The sequence below is a fragment of the Anoplophora glabripennis genome, unplaced genomic scaffold (genome assembly GCF_000390285.2).
Source record: "Anoplophora glabripennis isolate ALB-LARVAE unplaced genomic scaffold, Agla_2.0 scaffold288, whole genome shotgun sequence".
Classification (NCBI taxonomy): Eukaryota; Metazoa; Arthropoda; class Insecta; order Coleoptera; family Cerambycidae; genus Anoplophora; species Anoplophora glabripennis.
This window is the reverse complement of record NW_019416427.1, coordinates 215,162-238,126: the sequence shown is the minus strand read 5'-3', so window position 1 is coordinate 238,126 and position 22,965 is coordinate 215,162. Positions and strand designations below refer to the sequence as shown.

The 22,965-nt window shown below is 31.3% G+C and overlaps 3 protein-coding genes across 3 annotated transcripts in view; 2 read left to right on the top strand and 1 right to left on the bottom strand.

Moving 5' to 3' along the window:
• LOC108906167 (aldehyde dehydrogenase, dimeric NADP-preferring-like) overlaps window positions 1-4,376 on the top strand; it is a 31,401-nt gene extending 27,025 nt beyond the window's left edge. The window contains exon 4 of the mRNA XM_018709365.2: window positions 2,379-4,376. Coding sequence (XP_018564881.1) covers window positions 2,379-3,241 — 863 coding nt within the window. The 3' untranslated portion in view covers window positions 3,242-4,376. The remainder of the gene's footprint in view (window positions 1-2,378) is intronic.
• Window positions 1-22,965, top strand: part of LOC108906161 (synaptotagmin-15-like) — a 214,710-nt gene that overhangs the window by 147,583 nt on the left and 44,162 nt on the right. The gene's annotated exons all lie outside the window — the stretch shown is intronic.
• Window positions 5,518-22,965, bottom strand: part of LOC108906166 (aldehyde dehydrogenase, dimeric NADP-preferring-like) — a 30,668-nt gene continuing 13,220 nt past the window's right edge. The window contains exons 2-5 of the mRNA XM_018709363.2: window positions 15,054-15,494; window positions 10,023-10,427; window positions 6,933-7,089; window positions 5,518-6,816 (exon numbers count right to left, since the gene is read on the bottom strand). Of these exons, the coding sequence (XP_018564879.1) occupies window positions 6,705-6,816; window positions 6,933-7,089; window positions 10,023-10,427; window positions 15,054-15,494 (1,115 nt within the window). The 3' untranslated portion in view covers window positions 5,518-6,704. The remainder of the gene's footprint in view (window positions 6,817-6,932; window positions 7,090-10,022; window positions 10,428-15,053; window positions 15,495-22,965) is intronic.

Below are 22,965 nucleotides of genomic sequence, written 5' to 3'. Positions count from 1 at the left end.
AACTTCCTGTCTTCACTTTGAAATGAAAGTTATATACAGGGTGTGGCGTGTATAATCTATAAAAATTAAACTACAGCTTCCTAACGATATTTGTAATAGAAAAGTCTTAAACGAAAAAGTTCTATTTTTGCGTTTTTTTTTCGTAAATTAAAGTTCAATTATGGATCAAAATATTTTCTCTGGAACGGTCCTGTCCGTGTGCTATACGATGAGTTACGCGCTGTAGACCAGCCGCGTAAACAAATTGTTGTTGAAAGATAGAAAGATACTTCTCAATTTATGGGTAATTTTTCAATGCAAAAGTACAAATTAAGAAAAATAGGTTTATAAAAAAAAACGATATTTTGTTCAAACTCCATTAAAATATGGAACAAAATGAAATAAGACATACCTACCATTTCTAGAGAAAATGTTGAAATTGATCCTCATTGGCGCGGATACAGGCATGGCACCGACGCACCCAATTTTGGCGAATATTTTCCCAAATTCCAAGTATTTCCCTAATTGTGTCAGCAGCTTCAAGTTTACGGTTTCGCAATTCTTCCACCATAGCAATTTAACTATTGTAAATCAATTACTTCAAGTGACTCCAAAGATAAAAGTCCATTGTAGTTAGATCGGGTGACCAATTCCAGCGTCCAATCTGAGGAAAACATTTCATTCAAAAGAATCGTTAATTCTCGAGTAATGTGTGGAGGAACCCCATCTTGAAGATAAAACTTGTAATGCCACATCGTCCAATAATTCAGGCAACCGGTTCTCCTAAAAGTCATCATAAATATTGATCCATTTAGTCGTCCTTCAAAGAAATAGGGACCCACAAGTACATCGCCTATTATGTCAGCCCAAACATTTACCGAGAACCGATGTTGAAAATGAGCTTCCCTAATCGCGTGAGGATTTTCATCGGCCCATATGTGCATATTATGGAAATTTACTTCATAACGGGTAAATGTCACCTCATCTGTTACACAAACATAAGCAGGAAAGTCTGCACTTGATTGGCATATTGCCGTAAAAACCATCTGCAAAACGCATTCGTTATTCACAATCCGGGGGTAAAATCTGTTGAACTGGTTGCAGATGATAGGGGTGCATCAGCTGGCGCCTTAAGATGCGATGTACGGTACGAGATGAGGTTCCTACTTCCTGTGCAAGTCGTCGAGTACTAATTGTGGGGTCTTCGTCAAGATTTTCCAACACTGCATCTTCAACATTAAGGTTCACTTGCTGACCACGTCCTTCTCCTCGAGGAATAACACTTCCCGTATCTTGCAGCCTCTGAACGCACTGTAGGATTGTATTTGCACATGGGGGGTGACGTTGTGGCCATCGTTCCCGGTACAACGTAGTCGCCGCGAACGCATTTTATTCGGCTGCACCATACACTAACTCCATATCGACGCGTTCGGAAATAGTAAATGCATTGTTTTGTCGATTCATTGTAAAACTAGTTTGTGCACAAACTAAAAAATTAAGTAAGAAATAAGAATCTATATAATAAGACTATCGTGGAATTACAAAATAAAAACTTTTGTCTGGAATTTTTCACTTTTTAACACTGATGGATGATGCCTAATATTTAATAATTATTTCCAATATTTAATAAATATTTCCAAAGTTTTTAGTAAATAACACAGGGTCGGCCTTCATTTTCGTTGAATAAATGAACTTTAATTTACAAAAAAAAACGCGAACCATTTCGTATAAGACTTTTCTATTACAAATATCATCAGGAAGCTGTAGTTTATTTTTTATAGATTATACACGCCACACCCTGTATGTTTCAAAAGGGTATTCTATGTATCATACCATGATATTCATAAAAAAAATACTACAAGTACTAATCAAATTATATTTTCTTTATTTCTTTCTTTCCGTTCTTATTTTCTTTCTGAGAACATAAATGTATACTGTAATTCAACAGTTTTATGATACAATTCAATTGGTCAAACATTTTTCGTTTCATTTGTAAGATATATCCATGGCTCACCTCATTAAATCAAGGGACAGTTGAATAAAAAAATAGTTTTAGCATCTATCGTTAGTAAATATGCAAATTTCAATTATCTATCAACAGCTTCATAGGAAATTCCTTTTAACAACCTATATGTCAGAATTATAACTGAAAAACTAAAATTATAGAAATGTCAGCCTATGCGAAACAAATTGAATAAAAACTTTCGACTTATAAAAAAACACTCAACTGCATGATATCGAGATAATCCAGTGTTTCTCGAAAGTCAAGCCCGAGACATGTTAACTGCTTTTCGGAAAACACTGGAAACCCTCAAAAAAAAACAGAAAATTATGTATCTATTATATTATAAGAAATGTTATCTAGTGACTGTATAAAAACCCACACTTTTAATTTTTAGGTGGTAAGAGTCCATCATACATCGACGAATCGGCAGATATAAAGAAAACTGCCAAACGTATTCTTTGGGGAAAGCTAATAAACAGTGGTCAAACTTGCGTGGCTCCAGATTATATATTGTGCACCAAAACTGTTCAAGAAAAGTTTTTGCAACACGCCAAACTGATAATCACTGAATTTTATGGTCCAGATCCGACGAAAAGTCCTGATTTATGTAAGATAATAACAGAAAGACATTTTAAAAGATTAGTTGATTTTATCAACCCTGAAAACGTGGCTATAGGTGGTAAATTCGACATTTCGGAAAGGGTAATCAGTCCGACAGTTTTGATTAACGTGTCACCAGAAGATCCTGTGATGAAAGAAGAAATATTTGGACCCATTTTGCCTATTATCAACGTAAGAAATGCAGAGGAAGCTATTAATTTTATAAATGAAAGGGAGAAACCACTCGCCCTGTATGTGTTTGCTAAGAATAAGTCTGTACAGAAATTATTTTTAAATCACACCTCGTCTGGTGGGGCAACAGTGAATGACACAGTCACACATTTAATAACGGAAAACTTGCCATTTGGTGGAGTAGGAGAAAGTGGTATGGGTTCATACCATGGCAAAGAAGGATTCGACACATTTTCGCACCAGAAAAGTGTTCTGGTAAAAGATTTTGCTAATCTGACAGAGCTCTCATTGGCCATGCGTTATCCCCCATACAGCAACACGAAGATTAAATTATTGAATTTTGTTTTGAAGAAGAGAAGTGGAATTTCCTTTCGAATTTTGAAAAATTGTTTTATTTTTTCACTGGGAGTTGCATGTGCCTATGGTGTACAGTATATTTGCAGTCAATTGAATGAGAGTGAATAGGTCAATAGCGAGAAATAAAATTATTGGTTGTAGTTTGAGCGTTTAAATAATTACATTGATGTTATGAAGTACAGAATTATGGAAGATATTGATTCACAAAATTGCAGTTGAACACCTGACACTACCCAGAAAAAAAAGTTAATTTAGAAAAGAAGTAACTTTACACAATAGAACAGTTTAATTTGATGTATTCATTTTTATGTTTGTGAGATGCCGAAACATTATTTGTTTTCTTTTTATAGATTTAATGGACATCAACACATAAGAAAAAAGTATGAACATCACTAAACACTCTACACATAACATTCACTTTGTATTTGTCATCAGCATTAATGTGATGAGCAAAATACTTTCGGCAACGTGAGGCAAGAAAGTATTTTACGTACCTGTACTATTTAATTCTTATGTAGGTACTATCTCCAACTTTCAGAACTAATTACTTCTCAAAACTAACAAAAAACAAAATTTTTTGGTAAAACAATTCCTAAGGGATCTAGATTTTTTAAGTTTGGATGTGCGTTTTTCATCAATTGCTCAGTGACCTTGAAGATTTGCGACAGTATAGTTTTTTAGTGTCGCTACTGTCATGTAAAATTTGAACACAAATTGGTGTCAAAATTAGGAAGATTTTGTGGGAATGTGAAAAAAAAAGTTTCTTGACGTTAAATAAAATATTTTTCAATCAAGACTTTTACCTCTAGTGTAAAAGTCCAATAATCTTAACAATATTTATGTTAATTTTACTCTAATTTCTTAAAAATTTGAGTTATACAGGGTCATTAAAATAAACCAAACAGATCAAAGGTATCTGCTACCGTTCCTGAAATATTTTGAAAGAAACTGAAAATAGCAATTTTAGAAAATGCCATCTAGCGTCCTTATTTCGCAACAGAAAGAGATAAAATTTGGTACTGGAGAATAAGAAGATACGAGGAATCAATTTTCGTCGAAAGAAAATTTGTACGGCCACTAGTTTCAGTTATGCAACATTCAATTGTTTTTTTTTCCTATGGGCGCCAAATTGGATCTTGACTGTAACAGATAGAGGATAAAATTACGAACACATCAACACTACTATTTTATTTGAAGAATAACCCACAAAATTAAAGAAATTCAGTAATTTAAAAAAAAAAAAATAAAATCTAGTTGTTCTCGACGTAAAACAAAAATCAATACTCAATAAAACAAAATTGTATATTCTACAAATCCTACATAAATATTTTAAAGTGTCGTCCATTCTCGTGCAGACAAAGCTCAGTTCTCAATCTAATTTTGTCTACAGCGTTTTGAATACTTTGTGGTGAAATAGACCTAAAAGCAACAAAAACTCTTTCGCGTAATTTGAGCCACCCTGTATATCTTACGGTTTCCCAGATGTCAATGGTGAGCCATGAAAAACGGACCAGCTTGTATATGGGGCATCCCATGCCAAATCACTGAGGTCGAAACCCAACCATTTTTAATTTTTTTTATTTTTTGGTATCATTTAGTACCCATTTAGAATAGTTTTCATGAATTTTCTCAATTTTTTTTTCAGCCCCCTCAAGAAGTTGCGAGCCTTTGAATATTTTGGGTAAAAATTTCAAATAACTTAAAAATTAAAAATATTATAAACTTTTTTTCCATTTTGTTCGGCTTGAGATGTATTTTATAAAAAAATATATAAAAAATACATTTTTAGTTATTTGACATATATTATTTTTAAACCTACGGAGGGCTTTTTTGAAAGAGAGTGGCTTTTTTTTCTTCGAAAGATTCGTCAAAAAAACGTCTTTCAATATGCAGATTTATGAGACAGGTTCTAGAGTCGGATCTTTTTTTATTCTATTTTTTCGTATTAAATTTTTTTGTGTTTTAATTTTATTACTGGTAATGTGCATACGCTATTATATCAAATTTTGGCTGATTACTAAAATTACTATATTTTTAAAACTATTTCTATTAATATTATTAAATATCTAAATAATTTTTTACTAAATATTACGATCTTTTCGAAATTAAAAAGTTTGCTTTGCCTAATGCCATAACACTTGTTAGTAGTATAAGTAATTTTAAAAATATGGTATTTTTATTGCGATTTACTTCTATAATAAAATTGGTTTAATAGCGAGGTATACATTATTATACAAAATACTAAAAATGTATTATTTTTATACTTTTTTTTATAAAACTACATATCAAAACGAACAAAGTGAAAAAAAATATTATGTCTTTAGTTTTTGCCAAGTTACAGGTATATCTTCTTGAGGGGTTGAAATAAAAATTTGTATAAATTCAAGAAAGCTACTCTAAATAAGTACTAAATAATACCAAAAAATTAGGAAAATTTAAATAGGTCGGGTCACGACCTTAGTGATTTGGCATGGTTTGACCCATATCTATGAGAAAGTTTAATATATTCATTATAATTATGTCTTACTCAAATAAATTTATTCAGGTTCTAAAAAATCTGCTTAATTTACGTCTGCCAGAAAATACGAAAAATTTTATTTGGAATGATCTATTCGAAATATTCTCTTTAATGTCAAGTATCTATTTTGCTGATTTTGAAATTTTTCAGATCCCCTCTAATTTCTACGTCACTGGTTAGTTTCTGTTTAAATATTAGTTAGGTATGTAATGCCTATGTAGGCATTATAAGAGATACCTACTAGACTGTAGCAAATTTAAAATCTAAATCTTTTATGGTTCTGGATTAATCAAAATTAGTGTTTCAGTCGTTGAAGGATCGTAGAGTCCTTGAAAATCGTTTTAGAGAAAGTCGTTGCTCTAGATTTTCGTATGTTTTGATATGATGAATCAGATCTGAAAGTGCATCATAAAGTTATATTACTGTTATTCCTATATTTAGAGCGACAGGTAAAATATTTTGAAAATTATATTGTAAATAAAATAAATTATTCTCCAAAACATTTGTTTTACTTCACGTTTCAAAGTTAGGTATCTCTTTTCAAGTTTAGTGTTGAACTGGAGAAGGACTATGTTGGTTTGTAATGATTAACGGAACTTGCACATACATATTTTAAGTTTAAATAATTGTTCTATTTCGTTTCAGTGATATTTAAACAATGTTTGGGTCAATGCGAGGATTAACAGTTTATGAATTTATTTTGACAGTCGCTGACTTACCCAAATTTTCCATACTATTGCCAGTGTACAGTCTAAAACTTTCCGATGACATTGTACTTATAAAATAAATATATTCATTTTTTTAGAAATATATTAAAAACAACATAATAATGAACTTGTTACAGGGTTGTATACATAATACAGACATTTTCCCAAATTATCTGCCAATTGTTTTTCTTAACCTACATATCACAAGACATCTAGAACTAAGATAAATTTAATTTACCTTCCATTTAAAAAATAATACCTACCAATGTCATTGTTACTGTTAAAAAAATATTTGACTACTGACAACTTCTAATTACGTAAAAAAATATATCTATTGCATCTTAATTTAATTTTCATTAAATAATAGTATTATATAATAAACAGCTATTGTAACCAACACACCTAACATGAACATAACAACGTGTGAAACATATTTAGTAGGTAGTGAGTGGTTGTACCTAGAAACAAAGGAAGAAATTAGTCATTTGTTAACATTACAGTTAGAGAGAGGTATTAAATATTACAAGGAAAAAGCCAATATCTCATATAGGTAAATGACTTATACTAATCTTACCTAAATCGAGCTTTCAACACATTCAACTTCATATTCGTGTAAGGAGGATATCTAACAGACTCTATTTTTTCTGGTAGAAAAAAGAAACCCTTCGATAGCACCGACTTCTTGTGGACGAAGGTGTCAAATGTTTTCTTCCCATGATAAGCTCCAATCCCTAAAAGCACACATATTTTTAAATGATAACTTAAGTACCAAAACATAATCCAACATTGCATTTCAAAGATATACTCTTTTTTATACAGAACGTATTAGAATATCAAGACATAAGCTTTCGTGAAGTCTAGTTCAAATCAGAATATCATCACCCAATTACCCAGGAGAATAATGTATAGTAATATTTATTTCGAAAAATAACTGTTGAGTTGGCACCTATCTGAAGCAATTGGTTTCCTTTCTTTCACCATTACTTTCCAACGTTTTGGATCCAGACTATAAATTCAGATTGAGCATTTGTTTGCAGAAAAAATTAATCAGATTTATGTTCTCTTTGGTCTTTTTAACTCATGTACCTAATTAAAGATTTAAAGAAAACCAAATATTTTACTCTTTGTATATTTTTAGGAAGCAGCATTATATCATCAAAAATTTCGCATTCTAGAAATGGTTTACATAGAAACTACCTAAATATGGCTTTTTCAATGAAAAGAAAATGAAAGTTGCATGTATTTAGAAAACACTAAACTCGCTTCTCTCTGTAAACTGTTTGTATAATGTAAAAGAATTATGTGAAATAACATGTGTAATTTTAATCTACTCTACATTGCTAGCTTAAGTAAATTGTATTCCTTGCTTGTTTAACCGTTATTTGCAACGAACTCAGAAAGGATAGACAGTGCATTGTCTTGGTTTGTTTTGTTCTACTGTAAATATTTTGAGAACTCAGCCTCCTATTGGCTAAAGACATGGGGTAAGGTGCGCGCGCAGTACTTGCCCTATGCTAGATGTTTATTATTGTTTACGACTATCGGCCGCCATTAATTCTTTGCGTGCTTACTGAGTTTAACGTTGTGTTTACCGTGGATTATTAGTTTCTTTGGCAGAATTTATAGTTTTTGTGAATAGACAATGGGAAAATATTGTGTTATATGTAGATTTCGCTTTAAAAGTGGAGGCAATTGCTCTTTTCACAGGTAGGTAGATTTACCATGGGCGTAACAGATAACAGACGGTAGTTTAAAACAAAATTTGAAATAGAAAATTTCCAGTGCAATAATATTGAAAATATAAAATATTTTTTTAAAACGTGAATTGTGTGTTACGGTTAAATAAAAAGTAACATGAATTGCAAAGGCAACATTATTTAAAAGGAAATATACCTAGGTAATTTGATTTTAGGATTCCTTCGAATGTTGAATGCCGAGACGTTTGGCTCTCTCGCATTTTGAGCTGCATAGCAAAGGAAAATAGTCCTAAAGATAGTGTTGTATGTTCAGATCACTTCACATCAAGTGATTTCTTAATAAGACCTGGTGGCCGAGTTTATCTTAAGGACACAGCAGTTCCTGAGTTCCCAAGTTCGTTTAGTCAAAATACAGGACCCCTATTAAAATTGTATAAACAATTTTTTGCGCATAATTCAGGATCACTTTGTAGATCCTGTGTAATAACCCCATTTACTATTTCTCTTTCATTTATCACTTAATTGTCCTACTTGATATGCATATTATTGTATACAAGTATAGTATAGCTACCATACTATATGTAACTGTAACTGTAACTTTGTGATTCCTATTTGAACTGGTAAAAACTTTTATTAATTAGTATTATTTAACATATCGATGTATATTGTTACTGAGAAAATAAAGATTGTTGTAACTAGTATTACTTTTTTTCGGCAGTAAGTGCCGTTATGGAGTAAAACAAACATGGTTCTATTTATTTAAAAAAGAAGTCATTAACATTATTTTAAAACCAAATTAGGTGTGAAATCGTAACTACATATATAAATTAGACAAATATTAAAATGTATCACCCTTTTTAACACACACGCCACTGGTTAAGAGTTCCCTAGTAAACAAAGAACTATCTTCATCCTTATTTAATAGCAGGATGTCTCAAGTTGTGGAAAATCAAAACAATTCCATTGCAATGCATAGGAATAGGAATGACTTGTCTAGTCATTCTGAGGTCTTTGGTTATTTGTATTTACTATGTTCTATGTGTATCTATTTATCTTTTTTCTATTTGTAATCGTTTAATTAGTTCTATCAGTTCTAATCTACTTAACTCTCTGTTCCCAGGGTTATGTGGGTTATCCTGCTTGTGGTTTGGTAGGAGTGGTTTCTAGGGGTTAGGTGAAATAGGGAGTAGGTGGGTTAGCATGGTGGTGTGGAATTTAATTATTTCAAGAAAAATAAGCGACTATGCTCGCTGTTCCCAGGGTCTACTTGTGGTTTGGTAGAGGTTGTTTCTAGGGGTTAGGTGGGTTTATCTTGGAACCCATGGAGTTTTTGACTTTGCGCCCATTTAGACATTTGTTCAGGACGCCGAGATACGTAACATAAAAAAAATTAGTTATTTTAAGCGGGAGCCATTTCCCATAAGGTTTGTGAGGGGTTCTTTGAATTTTTTAATCGTGGTTGGCCTAGAAAAATAAATTTTGCTTTCCAGTGATACACAGGATATTATAGATTCTATATTTTAGTTAACCATAAATTAAATAGAAAAATAGAAATAATGTCTTTCTAGATTATAGCCAACTATGGTTCTCATTGAAACGAATATAAATTTGCTTCATAGCTACGTAAGCCTGAACTTCACTAAAAAAAATTGCCAATAAATAGATAGAATAGAATACTACCTTGAAAATATATGTCCTTTGTTACTACGTTACTAATTCTAATCTATTTAGCATCGAGGATATCCGAAGTCGCGGAAAATATCATGAAAATTAATATCGAACCTAATTTGAAAACAAAGATACCAAACAATTTAATTTGTCTTGAAAATTTTTTTCTCCTGTAATTTCTGAGGAATCATGAAATCCCGTTGAAATTATCTTACTCTAGATTTAAACGTTTTCATCTTACGATAATTTAAAATGTGTTTTGGCTAATCTAAGACCCTATTAATAATAATATTACGAACCTGAATTCCCAACACCACCGAATGGTAGACCATCAGCAACCACCTGTAGTACAGTATCATTAATTGCAACGCTTCCGCTAGAGGTCCTTTCCAAAAAAGCGTCCTTGACACTCTGATCGTTCGTAAACACATAGAGAGCCAATGGTTTTTCCCTGTCATTTATAAAATCTATAGCTTCATCCATATTTCTGATATTTACTATTGGTAATATGGGACCAAATATTTCTTCCTGCATTACTGGATCCATAGGACTGACCTCCACCAATACTGTTGGTTCGATAAATAAATTGTGCGGATCGCTTTGGCCTCCAATTGCAGGTTTCTGGTTTCGCAGTAGGTCCACCAGTCTATTAAAATGTTTCAGGGAGGCTATTCTTCCATAGTCAGTTGAGGACTTAACTTTATCTAAAAATGCATAATGGAATATTGAGAATATTTTAATCGAATACATGAAATAGTTGTATTACTAAAGATGAAATGTCTAGTGTATATAAGTTGTTTCTAAATATGTTTAGTGTTATTTCTTGTCGATATACCCATGAGTGTCATGAACTTTTGTATTTTACTTTAATATTTACATAAAACGTAGAGCCCACATAAAATTTCAAACATTTAAATGAAACATCCTGCCATGACACAATTTGCGTAGCGATAAAGGTAATTACGTACAAATTGTTTCTTACAACTGATGCATATAAATAAAAGTACAAGGTAGACAGCCTTCAATATTGTAAATGCAGAGGACTGTTTTCAAATACATTTGTTGCTTTCATTTTACAGTGTGAAATTGATTGTTTCTGTATACATACCCATAAAATGGTAAATATCAATTTCCACATTTACAGGATATCCTAGAAATAAGTGTCAAAATTTTATCCATGTATTTAACTTATCAATAGCAAAAACTTGTTTTTTTCAAACTAATTTTGGAACATGTTTCTGAAACACCCTGTATAAGTGACGGAAAGGATTTCGTCATGGATTAGTCCTCCCGAAAGTGCCATTTTTTACCCTGTTAAGAGACGAAAACGAAAGTTGCAAATTTATTACTTTCTCAATTAAAACAGCGATTAATTAAATTCAACGGAACATGTTTTACACACACCTAAAAATGTTTATGAAAGTAAAACACATTTTACTTGATAAATCTCACTTATAACACGAAATTTTGAACTGATTGAACAACTGGAGAAAAATCAAAATTTGATGGATTTATAGTATAGTTGACTCAGATATTATATAATAATAATAATAATAATAATAGTTTATTTTCCATTTTGACAATTGTATAGGAATAGTCAATTAAAAGAGATTAACTGTATTCAGAGAGCAAACATACACGCATTAAAAATATACTGTAATATGTATATACATAAAAATAAAAACAATCAAACTTATTTATAAAGTAGGTTTCTACATAATAAAATATTAACAGATCAGAACATTTCAGACATTGATGCACATAGACCCATAAAATTACATGTACTCTGACAGTGAATAAAAAGACTTATCTATCAGATAAATTTTTAATTTCTTTTTGAACATTATAATATTTTGTAGCGATTTTAAATGATCTGGAAGACGATATACAGGATGTCCGTTAAAGAATGGTCCAAACTTTACCACTAGATCCTACGACAAAAAATAAAAGGGAAAAGGCGTATACAATGTTGCTCATAAACGCTTAGTTTTCGAGATACAGGGTGTTGAAGTGGAAAAAATAAAAACGATTTTCAGCTTTATCTCGGAGACTTTAAGAAATTTTTTTCTAATTTGATATGAGTTTTAACGGGGACCTACATCATTTGTTGCGATTTCACGTCAATACAAAAAACCAATGGCGTGCAATCTATATTTTCGGGACCCTTTCCTAAAAAATAAATGTTACGCCACTGCGTAAAGCAGAAATGCATAACATTTTTCAAATTTTCAATGATTTTTCAACATAAAAGGTACCTACCTATACTCGTTGAATATCGCTGAGAGGTACCGTTTTTGAAAAAACTGCGTTTAAAGTCGGCAAAGATGTGCAATTCGTAGAAACTAACTTCATTAACTTGTGTTATAGAAACATAATTATTTGATAAGTAAATAGCATTAACGAACATTAAAATATTTTAATATTTTACAATATACCTTTTAAGTATGAAATTTCAAGTATTACAGCTGTAAAACATATCAAACAATTAAGAAAACTAAATTAAAAATATAAACAACATTTTTTGTGTTACATAAATAATTAATTCATAAAATATACAGAATTTTTCATCTTTTGTGGCAAAATATGCTACTATTACAATATTTTGTATAACCAAACAATCTGAAAAAGACGATAAACTGAGAAAACTTCCATATTTACTGCAGGCTTGAAAAAATATAACAATTTACATCCAAAAATATATATATTTTTTTAAAAAGAAAGATGATGTTTTTCCTATTTAAACGGCCTACCATACACAATTTTTTTCCTTTAATTAAAAATATGTCTATAAATTGTGATCGTGACATTTACTACCGTCCCAGAAACTATTTTAGTAAACCAGACACAATAACAGTTAAAAGTATATATACAGGGTAATTCACTAGTATTTTTGCAAATTTTTTGTCAATCAAAGATTGATATAGTTTGCAGAATTATTATCTTTATTATATTTGCTATCCATTTCAAAATTTTGTAACAGAGATAGCGAATCAGCTTGTTATAAGGTCGAATCAGTATATAGGTTCTGATATTTTGACATTGTTTAATAGGCTCGTTATTAAATCCTTGTGTCATTTATTCATAATATTTTGTTCCCATTCCTATAATTGTATAAGTACAATTTGTTAAACATTTGTTAATAATTAAATAAAATAAATATACTTAAAAGTATTTTACAAATACCTACTATTTCGAATATTATTTTGAGAATATCTAATATTATGTTAAGTATGGCAAGCAAATTTAAGGTTATATAAACAATTAATTAAAAGAATTATTGTTGGGTACTGTGTAATTAAAGTTTTATTACATAAAATATTGTAATTCTTATATTTTTGAAGTTAGTTCCTAGTATACTTATAAATACGTATTCGTTATACTTGAGAATGATAAATAATCTGCCAATAAAATAGAAAATATTAATTAATCATTTACCACATCATTTAGTAGGTAGTCATTCCATTATTAAATTAAACAAATAAAAAAGAACGATAGATGGATTATGACTTGCAAAATTCCAGCCATTTTTTAATAATAATGATGTGTACTTTCTCTAGGGTTCTTGAGTACCTAAGTATTTCTAGTACCATATTTAATAAAACTTATTGAAGATAATATACGAGGTCAGTTCAGAAAATATATATTTTTTAATTACACGTTAATGGAGACATTTAGTGACATGCGTGTAGAATTTTGTTGCGCATAACTGTGTAACCACATCTTCTTGGATTGTTCATATCTCATTTAATTTTCGTTATATTGTTACATATTTGAGTGCAATGTGTTTAAATGTGTTTAGTTTAGTAACGATTTTGAAACATTTCAACTTTTGATATACAGGGTGTTAGATTTGACTGCTTTAATTTTAACAGACGATAAAATACATTGAAATAAACAAAAGAAATCTTATATGACATCAGTCTTAAACTCAATCATTCGTTTAATTAAGGAATATTGACATAACTGCGTGCATATAATGCTATAAAATACAATGTTTACGACTTTTTTGAACTTTATGCTTAAATCTAAAAAATAATTAGCGATGTAATAAATTTAAAATTCGATAAAATTCATATCGAGCAATGTGACAACGGCGCGGCGATTAACACGAGGTACTAACCTGTCCAGCAATACGCAATTCAGTTGGTGTCGGTATCTGGAATTGGACCGTGGAGTGTTGTTTGCAATACCCCTATTTCATTTTCTTGAGGTGTTTTCCAGCGAGTGCGCGATAATTGGATTCGAAGGTATCGTGCGTGCATCGAAAATGATGGTGGACAATATGTTGTAGTTTGTTTTGTACTTGTGCGTTTAAAAATTAATGAATTTTGCTTTTTGATAAGTCCCTAAATTATTTTTAATACATATGATTATTTGGACGACGTGAATCTTTGGGTACTCTTATTACATATTTTTCAAATTCATAATTTGATTAAAAGTTAAGTTCCTGCTTTAAGAGATTCACATTTACTAAAATTCGAGCTAAAATTTAAGCGCAAAACTATCTTTGTACTACAAAATCGACCCATTTTATTTTATTTATTTAAAAACTGCAAAACAACTGTCTTCAAATTTACTAAATATTTCACAATAATAGTTGTTTACATTTTTTCCGTAGAACAAGTCTGCCACGTGGACACGTGGTGTGCATCAGCTGTGTAGCGCTGTTGTCACGTTGTGATGAAACTCTCCAAATCGCTGTATTTTGAAAACTGTTAATAACGCCCCTGTAATATACAACTTTTTTGTTCATTTATAATTACTCTATCTCATGCTGAAGTTATGGCAATCATACTTCTTACACCCTGTAGATTAAAAATCTATTTCGACATACATTTTTTTTATCTCAAATAGTATTAAAGATACCTAATTATCCTTAATATTATTTAACACCAAAAATGGGGCGCATTGTATGGTCATTTAGTTCCATCATCTTCAATATTAAAAGTTGATCCTATAATTAAATAAATTTTGCTAAAATTTAAACTACGTTTTAATACAGACCCTTCATAAATGGTTACAAGCCACGTGACCAGTAATTTTGTTTAAAACGTTAATTTTATTTCCTTCATGTTGGCATCAAAACACAACATTATGTTTCACTGGCTGTGATTGGTGTAATTTTTCACGAGATTCTATTCAACCAATCAGCGATCGTAAAAGTTTGTTACTGTTCATTGTAAACGAATCATTAATATTAGTGAAACCAAGATTTAGCCATTTTTCGTTACCAGTACCAGTCGTGCAATTTTGGGTTGCCTAAGCTTGGGGGTCAAGTGGCTTGTAAACATTTATGAAGGCTCTGTATAACAAACTGATTCAATACTTACCATCGTAAAATGCCTGCAAAGCTTTCGCTGCGTGAAGAACAAATTTTTCCTGCACTTTCTTCGTACACAAAATATAATCAGGAGCAATGCATATTTGTCCAGCGTTTTGTGTTTTGCCCCACATGATTCTTTTAGCTGTCAACTCCATGTCAGCCGTGCTGTCGATATAAACCGGGCTCTTACCCCCCATTTCAAGGGTAGTGGGTGTGAGGTACTTGCTTGCAGCTTGGTATACGGTCTTTCCCACTTTTGGAGATCCGGTGAAAAATATATAGTCGAATCTTTGTTGAAGAAGTTCGGTTGTATCTTCCGGTCCTCCCAGCACTACTGGATAGCATTGTGAATCGATGTATTTAGGTAAAAGGGTGGCAAATACTTGGGCAGTTGCAGAGGCGATTTCTGATGGTTTGATAACGACACAGTTGCCTGCAGCTATAGCACCTGAAATTATGTCATACGTAAGATGTTTATTAAATGAAATAAATACATATTATAGAAATTATGGTATTGGTATACAGGGTGTTGCATCAAGAGAGGGACATGGCTTAATGGGAGATAGAGTATATCTAGGGTAACTAGGATCGCCTACAGAAATAGCTTCTTGGTCATTCTTTATTGAGATACAGGGTGATTTATGGTTTTTGGTGAAAACTGCTTTATGTCATAACTTTGGTAGGGAATGGAATAATGGGTTCATATTTGGTAGGGTTAATGCACTCACGATACTTCATGTATGCATGTATGACAGCAAAAAATCCAGGTCCGGACTGCAAAAATTGTAAATTTTTTATACAAGTCTAGAAAACAACCCTCTGTATGTATTTTTTTGAAATTCCGATACGATATTCGGAAAGAGCATAAAAAAGTGATGTTAAAGACGCGTTTCTTTTTTTGTTACATTTTGGTGGTTATTTAAATAAGCTATTGAATATACGAGACTACGGCTTCTAAAACTAAATTACGTAAAGGACACATGATAAAAATTGTTTTGCAATTAAAATTAGCGAAGGCTTAATTGAGGGTAGATGTTATAAATTAGAATGCATATTTTAAACCTCATTTTCTTTAAAAAAATATGTATTCTAGGTCCGGACTGCAAAATTTTTAATTTTTTTTGTAACTCTAGAAAACATCGCCCCCGTATGTATTTTTTTGGTATTCCCATACGATTATCGAAAAGAACATAGAAAGTAATCTCAGCGACATGTCTTTTTTTCTTGTTACACTTTGATGATTACTTAAATACTCTATTCAATGTACGATAACAAGGCTGTTAAAATGAAATTACGAGAAAGTAAGAAACACATGACATGAGTATGTAAAAGATACATGATAAAACTAGTAGTTTATGTCTTTCAGTAAAAAGGATTTTTAAAAAATAGAAATAAAAAAGCAAATGGGAACAAAGACTATTTAATAACAAATAACAATAAAACATAAAGAAAATAATAGGTGTCTAAAAATGTACTTTACAATGGCAAATTAATTTTATAACAAATTTTCAAAGTGGTCTCCCTCAACTTCGATACATTTTCTTACTCGTTTTCCCAAGTTTCCAATTGCTCGACGTATCGATGACAATCGAAATCGACGGATTATAATTTATTTTTTGTCATGTGTTTTTATATTTAAATAATCATCAAAGTCTAACAAGAAAAAGAGACATGTCGCTGAGACACTGACACTTTTTTATGTTCTTTTCGATAATCGTATGGGAATACCAAAAAAATACATACGGGGCGATGTTTTCTAGACAGAAAAAATAAAAAATTTTGCAGTCCGGACCTGGAATACATATTATTTAAAGAAAATGAGGTTTAAAATATGCATGCTTATTTATAACATCTACCCTCAATTAAGCCTTCGCTAATTTTAGTTGCAAAACCATTTTTATCATGTGTCATTTACGTAATTTAGTTTTAGAATCCGTAGTCTCGTATATTCAATAGCTTATTTAAATAACCACCAAAGTGTAACAAAAAAAAGAAACGCGTCTCTCAGATCACTTTTTTATGCTCTTTCCGAATATCGTATCGGAATTTCAAAAAAATACATACAGACTGTTGTTTTCTAGACTTCCACACACTTGCTGTCATACATACATACATGAAGTATCTTGAGTGCATTAACCCTACCAAATACGAACCCATTATTCCATTCCCTACCAAAGTTATGACATAAAGCAGTTTTGACTAAAAATCATAAATCACCCGGTATCTCAGTAAAGAATGGTCAAGAAGCTATTTCTATAGGCAATCCTAGTGACCTTAAATATCCTCTATCTCCCATTAAGCCATGTCCCTCTCGTAATGCAACACCCTGTATATTATTGATTTTTATTATAACGATAGTTATTTAAAGAAAAATTGTATAATGTCATTCTGTAGTATATCTACGGCTGGGTTAGACACTTCGAAATTTTATTATTGCAGGTGAAGTGAGAGAGAAAAATATGGTTGAAACTTTTAGAACATTTCTTGATGGATTTTTTATACCTGGCATACTTTTTGTGGTTTAGACGGTCAACCGTACTTGCAGATGCCGAAGAAAATATTTTAAAGTTGAAATTGAAAAGGCATGACTGCAAGTCATCGGCGGTGGTAGAATCTTATGTAGAAGAGTATTAATATACTGTCTACTGTGTCGAGAAGAGGCTATAAAAAGTTTGTTAATTGTAAAGTAGATGTGCACATTGTTAAGAATTGAATAATGAGTAAAATACTGATGTTCTTACGGATATACGTTTTAGCTGAAACTGTGCAATAAAAGCGAGCAAAAAAATGATTGGACATTTTTCAAAGTAAAAATTTCAAAATAGGTAGTACCTATCTATTGCTTTTGTGCCCATCGGTAGAATAATGTAACCATGATTTTTACTAATTTGTCCTTACATATGGATAAGTTGTACTAAAAATTATGAAAATTTATTTAATTCTGAGGAAAAAATGTATACATTAGTTGAAAATTTTCGAGACCAGAGCGATTTTTTTTTTTCAGTGTATATCAGGTAACAATATTATTTTGTTAGGTGAATAATAAAAAGCAATTAATTTGGAAGCAAATGGACTCTGAAATTTATAATTAAATCGAAAGAAAAAAAATATATAAAACAACATTGAAACAAAATAAGTTGATAACGTTTTACTGCAAATGTCACCTTCTATACAGGGTGCCTCATCACGAACTCCATCGGTGAAAATCTTGGAAACCACTAGAAGGATTTTTTTGATTGTCATGGCCAACCTAAATTATGTGAAACAAATGGAAACACTAGAAAAAGAGAAATGTTTATTCGTAAATAAAATGAAAACGACTGGGTTTAGGTATAGGGAACTTTAACAAAGTTACACTCAATTATTTTTCGCATCTCCGTTCTTCTATGATTCATGTTGGTAGGTCTCACTTATACATGACGCGCGCACAGGTTTAAAGGAAAAAAGTGTTTCGTAACAGTCCGTTACTACTTATTGATAGCCAGCCAGTTCAATTATTTGTGCCGCACGTGCAGGTCCTATTTGTTTTGTGTATCATTGTGCCTTGTGTAGTGTATTTATGCAAAAGAAAAGAATTTCCATGAATTCGAGATAAATCACACGTAAGGGAAATATTATATTAATGATCCATTTCAGATGCAAAGGTATTTCTTTAAAATTTTTCTGTTAGCCGCCCTTGACTTGATAATACTAGCTCGTATACTATGATACACGCAGAGCAGAATATTGTAGTTGTTTTTAAATTATTTTGACCGCGAACATTTGTTTGCAGAATATACAGTCGTTTTAATCCTCTTAGTAGGGCGTGGCCGCTTTGTTTTTTTTGCCCGTATTCCATGTGACATGTAGAGAGTGGTTTTCACTCCGCTTAAATGGAAAGACTAGCTAGCCATATCGTAGTTGTTTTAACTACCTTGCCCGCAAACTTTTTGTTTGCCAAATATTTGGGGCAGAACGGTCGTTTTGACCGTTTTAATAGGGCGTAGCCGCTTGGTTTTTTTGCCCGCATTCCATATGACATGTAGAGAGTGGTTTTCACTCCGCTTAAATGGAAAGTCTAGCTAGCCATATTGTAGTTGTTTTAACTACCCTGCCCGCAAACATTTTTATTTGCCAAATATTTGGGGCAGTACGGTCGTTTTGACCGTCTTAATAGGGCGTAACCGCTTGTTTTTTTTGTCCGCATTCCATGTGACATGTCGAGAGTGGTTTTCACTCCCTTGAATGGAAAGTCTAGTCTAGTCTTATATCGTAGTTGTTTTAACAAATTTGCCCGCAAACTTTTTGTTTGCCAAATATTTGTGGCAGTATACGGTCGTTTTGACTGTATTAAAAGGGCTTAGCAGTTTTTGGTGTTTTGACCACGGACAAATTGTTTGCAGAATATTTTGGGGCACTATGTGATTGCTTTAATTCGACTAAATATGGTCTAGTCGTATTGACCTTTTGTCTGCATTTCATGAAACATGTAAAGTGTGGATTTCACTCTTTTTACATGCAAAGTCTATCTATCTATCTCTAAGCTTTTAGTAGTTATTTTAACCATGTCACCCATAACTTGTTTTAGACATTTGGGTGTAATTCTACTGCTATTTTTACCCTCTGCATGCCATGGTATACACGCAAAGTGGATTTTTCGTTGTAAAGGCTTCCTATTATAATTTTGCCTTGTTTACATAGCAAAATTTAAATAATCTGCTTAAAGCTACATATTTTCAGAAGCACTGATTGTACTATGTTCTTAAAAAAATAAATAAATAATTGTACTTATGTACAAATATAATGTAATTTTTTTTTTAGAGATAGATCGGAGTTATGTTAACCCCTTATTTACTCTTACGGGGTCTTACTCAAAATAGTGAGTTAGTATATACTAATACTCACCACTCCCTTTTAATTCTAACAAAAATTAGAAATTTACAACTTTTTACAGATGAGAGTGAATTAGGTGCTCAACAAATTAATGTCGTATTTAGTACGAGTTCCTGGAGATAGTTACGTCATATTAAACAGTGTAAAAGGCGAGTAATAAAATTAAGAGAGTATATCAAAAAACAAATGGGGAGGGGCGAACATTGTGAGCAGTATGGATAAGAAGAGCGATGTGAAAAAGAGTTTACTGGTAAAAGGAGCGTTTGATGTAGATAAAACAAAATTATTGAAAATAGAGTACATGAAATCTAAAAATGAGTGCATTGTTTTGTCACTCAGAGGTACTATTCTACAATGAAACATAATGTGAATTATACAAGCAGTTTTTCTAATAACACCTTATATTTTATTTGATTATAATAATCTATGTAGATGTAGGTGTGTACATACATATACGTATGTGTATATAAACAAAAAAAAAACATTCGATTACTAGGTATGGCACTATCATCATACATGAGCATCAGAGTGACATGTTATTATAGAAAATTTAATTGAGCAACTCTCTGTCTCTCTATAAGTATATAAAAAAAAGACCGATTAAGTTTTGTTTTTATACATACTGTTTCATTTATGACAGTGTATGAAAAGATAGCAATTGAGGAGAGGACAAAATTAAGTGATAATAAGGGAACTTTCAATGAAGTATTAGGAAGCAATTACGTAACGAAACCTTAAATTATTATTATATTAAAGTATTAGGCTAGATGAAGAGTAACCTGATAGTATGAATAAAATGTTAATATTAACCAGAGTTACAACCTAAGAAGCGTACGAAAATTATAAAAGTTAAAAAATATACACTGTAAGGAACATTTGACCTATTTTCACTCAATTTCACTCAATAATGTATCAATTTCTGTCCACTCGATATAATGAAATTTTCCTCTATTAGTATGAGTAAATACAACTGAAACTTTCGCGCTAATTGTTTACTCTAAACATCTACCAACATGAATCATAGAAGAACGGAGATGCGAAAAATAATTGTAAGATTCGATCGACTTACCTATAAGGAAGATCAATCTCAATTATTTGAGCATCGTAGTTCTTCTATGATGGGGCCCACCCGCCACCCTTTTTTTAACCCACAGCGCGATTGGTTCGGTCACAAAATGAACTGGCTGGCTATCAATAAGTAGTAACGGACTGTTACGAAACACTTTTTTCCTTTAAACCTGTGCGCGCGTCATGTATAAGTGAGACCTACCAACATGAATCATAGAAGAACTACGATGCTCAAATAATTGAGATTGATCTTCCTTACAGGTAAGTCGATCGAATCTTACAATTTTAGTACAGAATGCGAATACGTTAAAAAAATTGGGGTTTCCATTTGAAAATTTCGAGATTTCCACATTTTCTGAACTTCATAATCGATCATTTTTTTACCACCTTGTATAAAAACTGGAAAATTTTCATGTCAAATCCGATAAATTAGGTCTTCCTCTACAAAATGTCCACACGCACAAAAAAATAAAATTGTGTTCCTGGAAAACAAAATTTTGCCGACAGTCTGGCAATTTTTGCCTAAAATGAAAATATCTCGGAAACGGTCAATCCTAAGTATGGAGTGTGCGATATGTTTTCAACTTAAGAATAAGTGTTCTTTCCAAAAATGCAATAATATGCAGGGGGTTCCATTTAAAATAAGAAAATTGGTATCGACTTCCGGTATAACTGGAAGTACGATGACCTTGAAACTATTTTAACTTGGTGGGTCCCTCGGCCCGTATCACACCACTACAATTTCAAAAAAATCCTTCGAACAGTTTACCAGATATCCATCGATGTAATTCGTGGTGAGACACCTTGTATAGCTGCCACAATATTGGTGCGCACAGAATTATTCACATAGCTTTGTCTTCTTTACTTTCATACTTGGAAAACGTGGTTAGTATGGGTCAAAATTGTAGGGAATTTTCTTTTAGAGGCCAAACCTTTATATTTGTTCAACAGAACACCCTGTATCCTGTATATTTTTGAAAAGAACGTCTCCTTAACATTACATTGATATAAAGTTATTAACTATCTATTCTATCCATTCCTAATATAATAAAAGTCTATCTCCAATGATAAGTGAAAGTATGGCCAAAGGTGTTTATTGTTAGCATATTTATTTGGTCATATACTCCTTATTATTAGAGATAGATTTATGAAACCTTATACTATTGTAATAATGAATAACGGTTCTATCCAAATATGTAATAATTAAATTTAAAAGAAATCTATTTTTTCTTAGTATGATGAATCAAGTATTTTAGTAAAAATAGCATTTTCTATTGCCGATCAAATGTTTTTTGGGATTTTTAATTCCTACTATTTCGTACTATTGTATCTACTATATGTATTGTAATTCTGTTAATATTTTACACACGGCACTATTAGAAAAACTAAATACTTAAAAATAATTTTATGAATTCATTGAACTCAATAATTTATTTAATAACACCAAAGATGAACTTTTGCTCAGTGTTGAATAGAAAATGAATTAAATTTGTAATAACCATTGTTAGCATTATTATTTGTGTCTCTTTTTCACAATGCCAACATTAAATGGGTTATTTTTGTAGATAATTATTCAAATTAGATACATGGATATATTAAGTATGTAAATTAGTTTTATATGTCCTTTAAATTAATAATTTACTTTGTTAGTGTACACTCCTAAAAATTTTATGTAAAATTACACAATAAATCATTAGTTATTTTGAGACCACAGCAAATAATGTAAAATTACTTCATACAAGAAGTATAGTTTTTGTAATTCACCTAAAATGTAAAATTAGATTGTCGATATATATATGCATATTTACGATACTTATAAAGTGTAATTGTACTAAGAAATAGGGAAACTACATAGTATTTTTAGAATAAAAAAAATCTAGGCAATTTGCAAAACTTTTAGAAAGAATATCTTTATATCTTATATAGTTACCTTAAAAATTTTCCAAAGCACATTACGACGTACAGGGTGATCCACTATA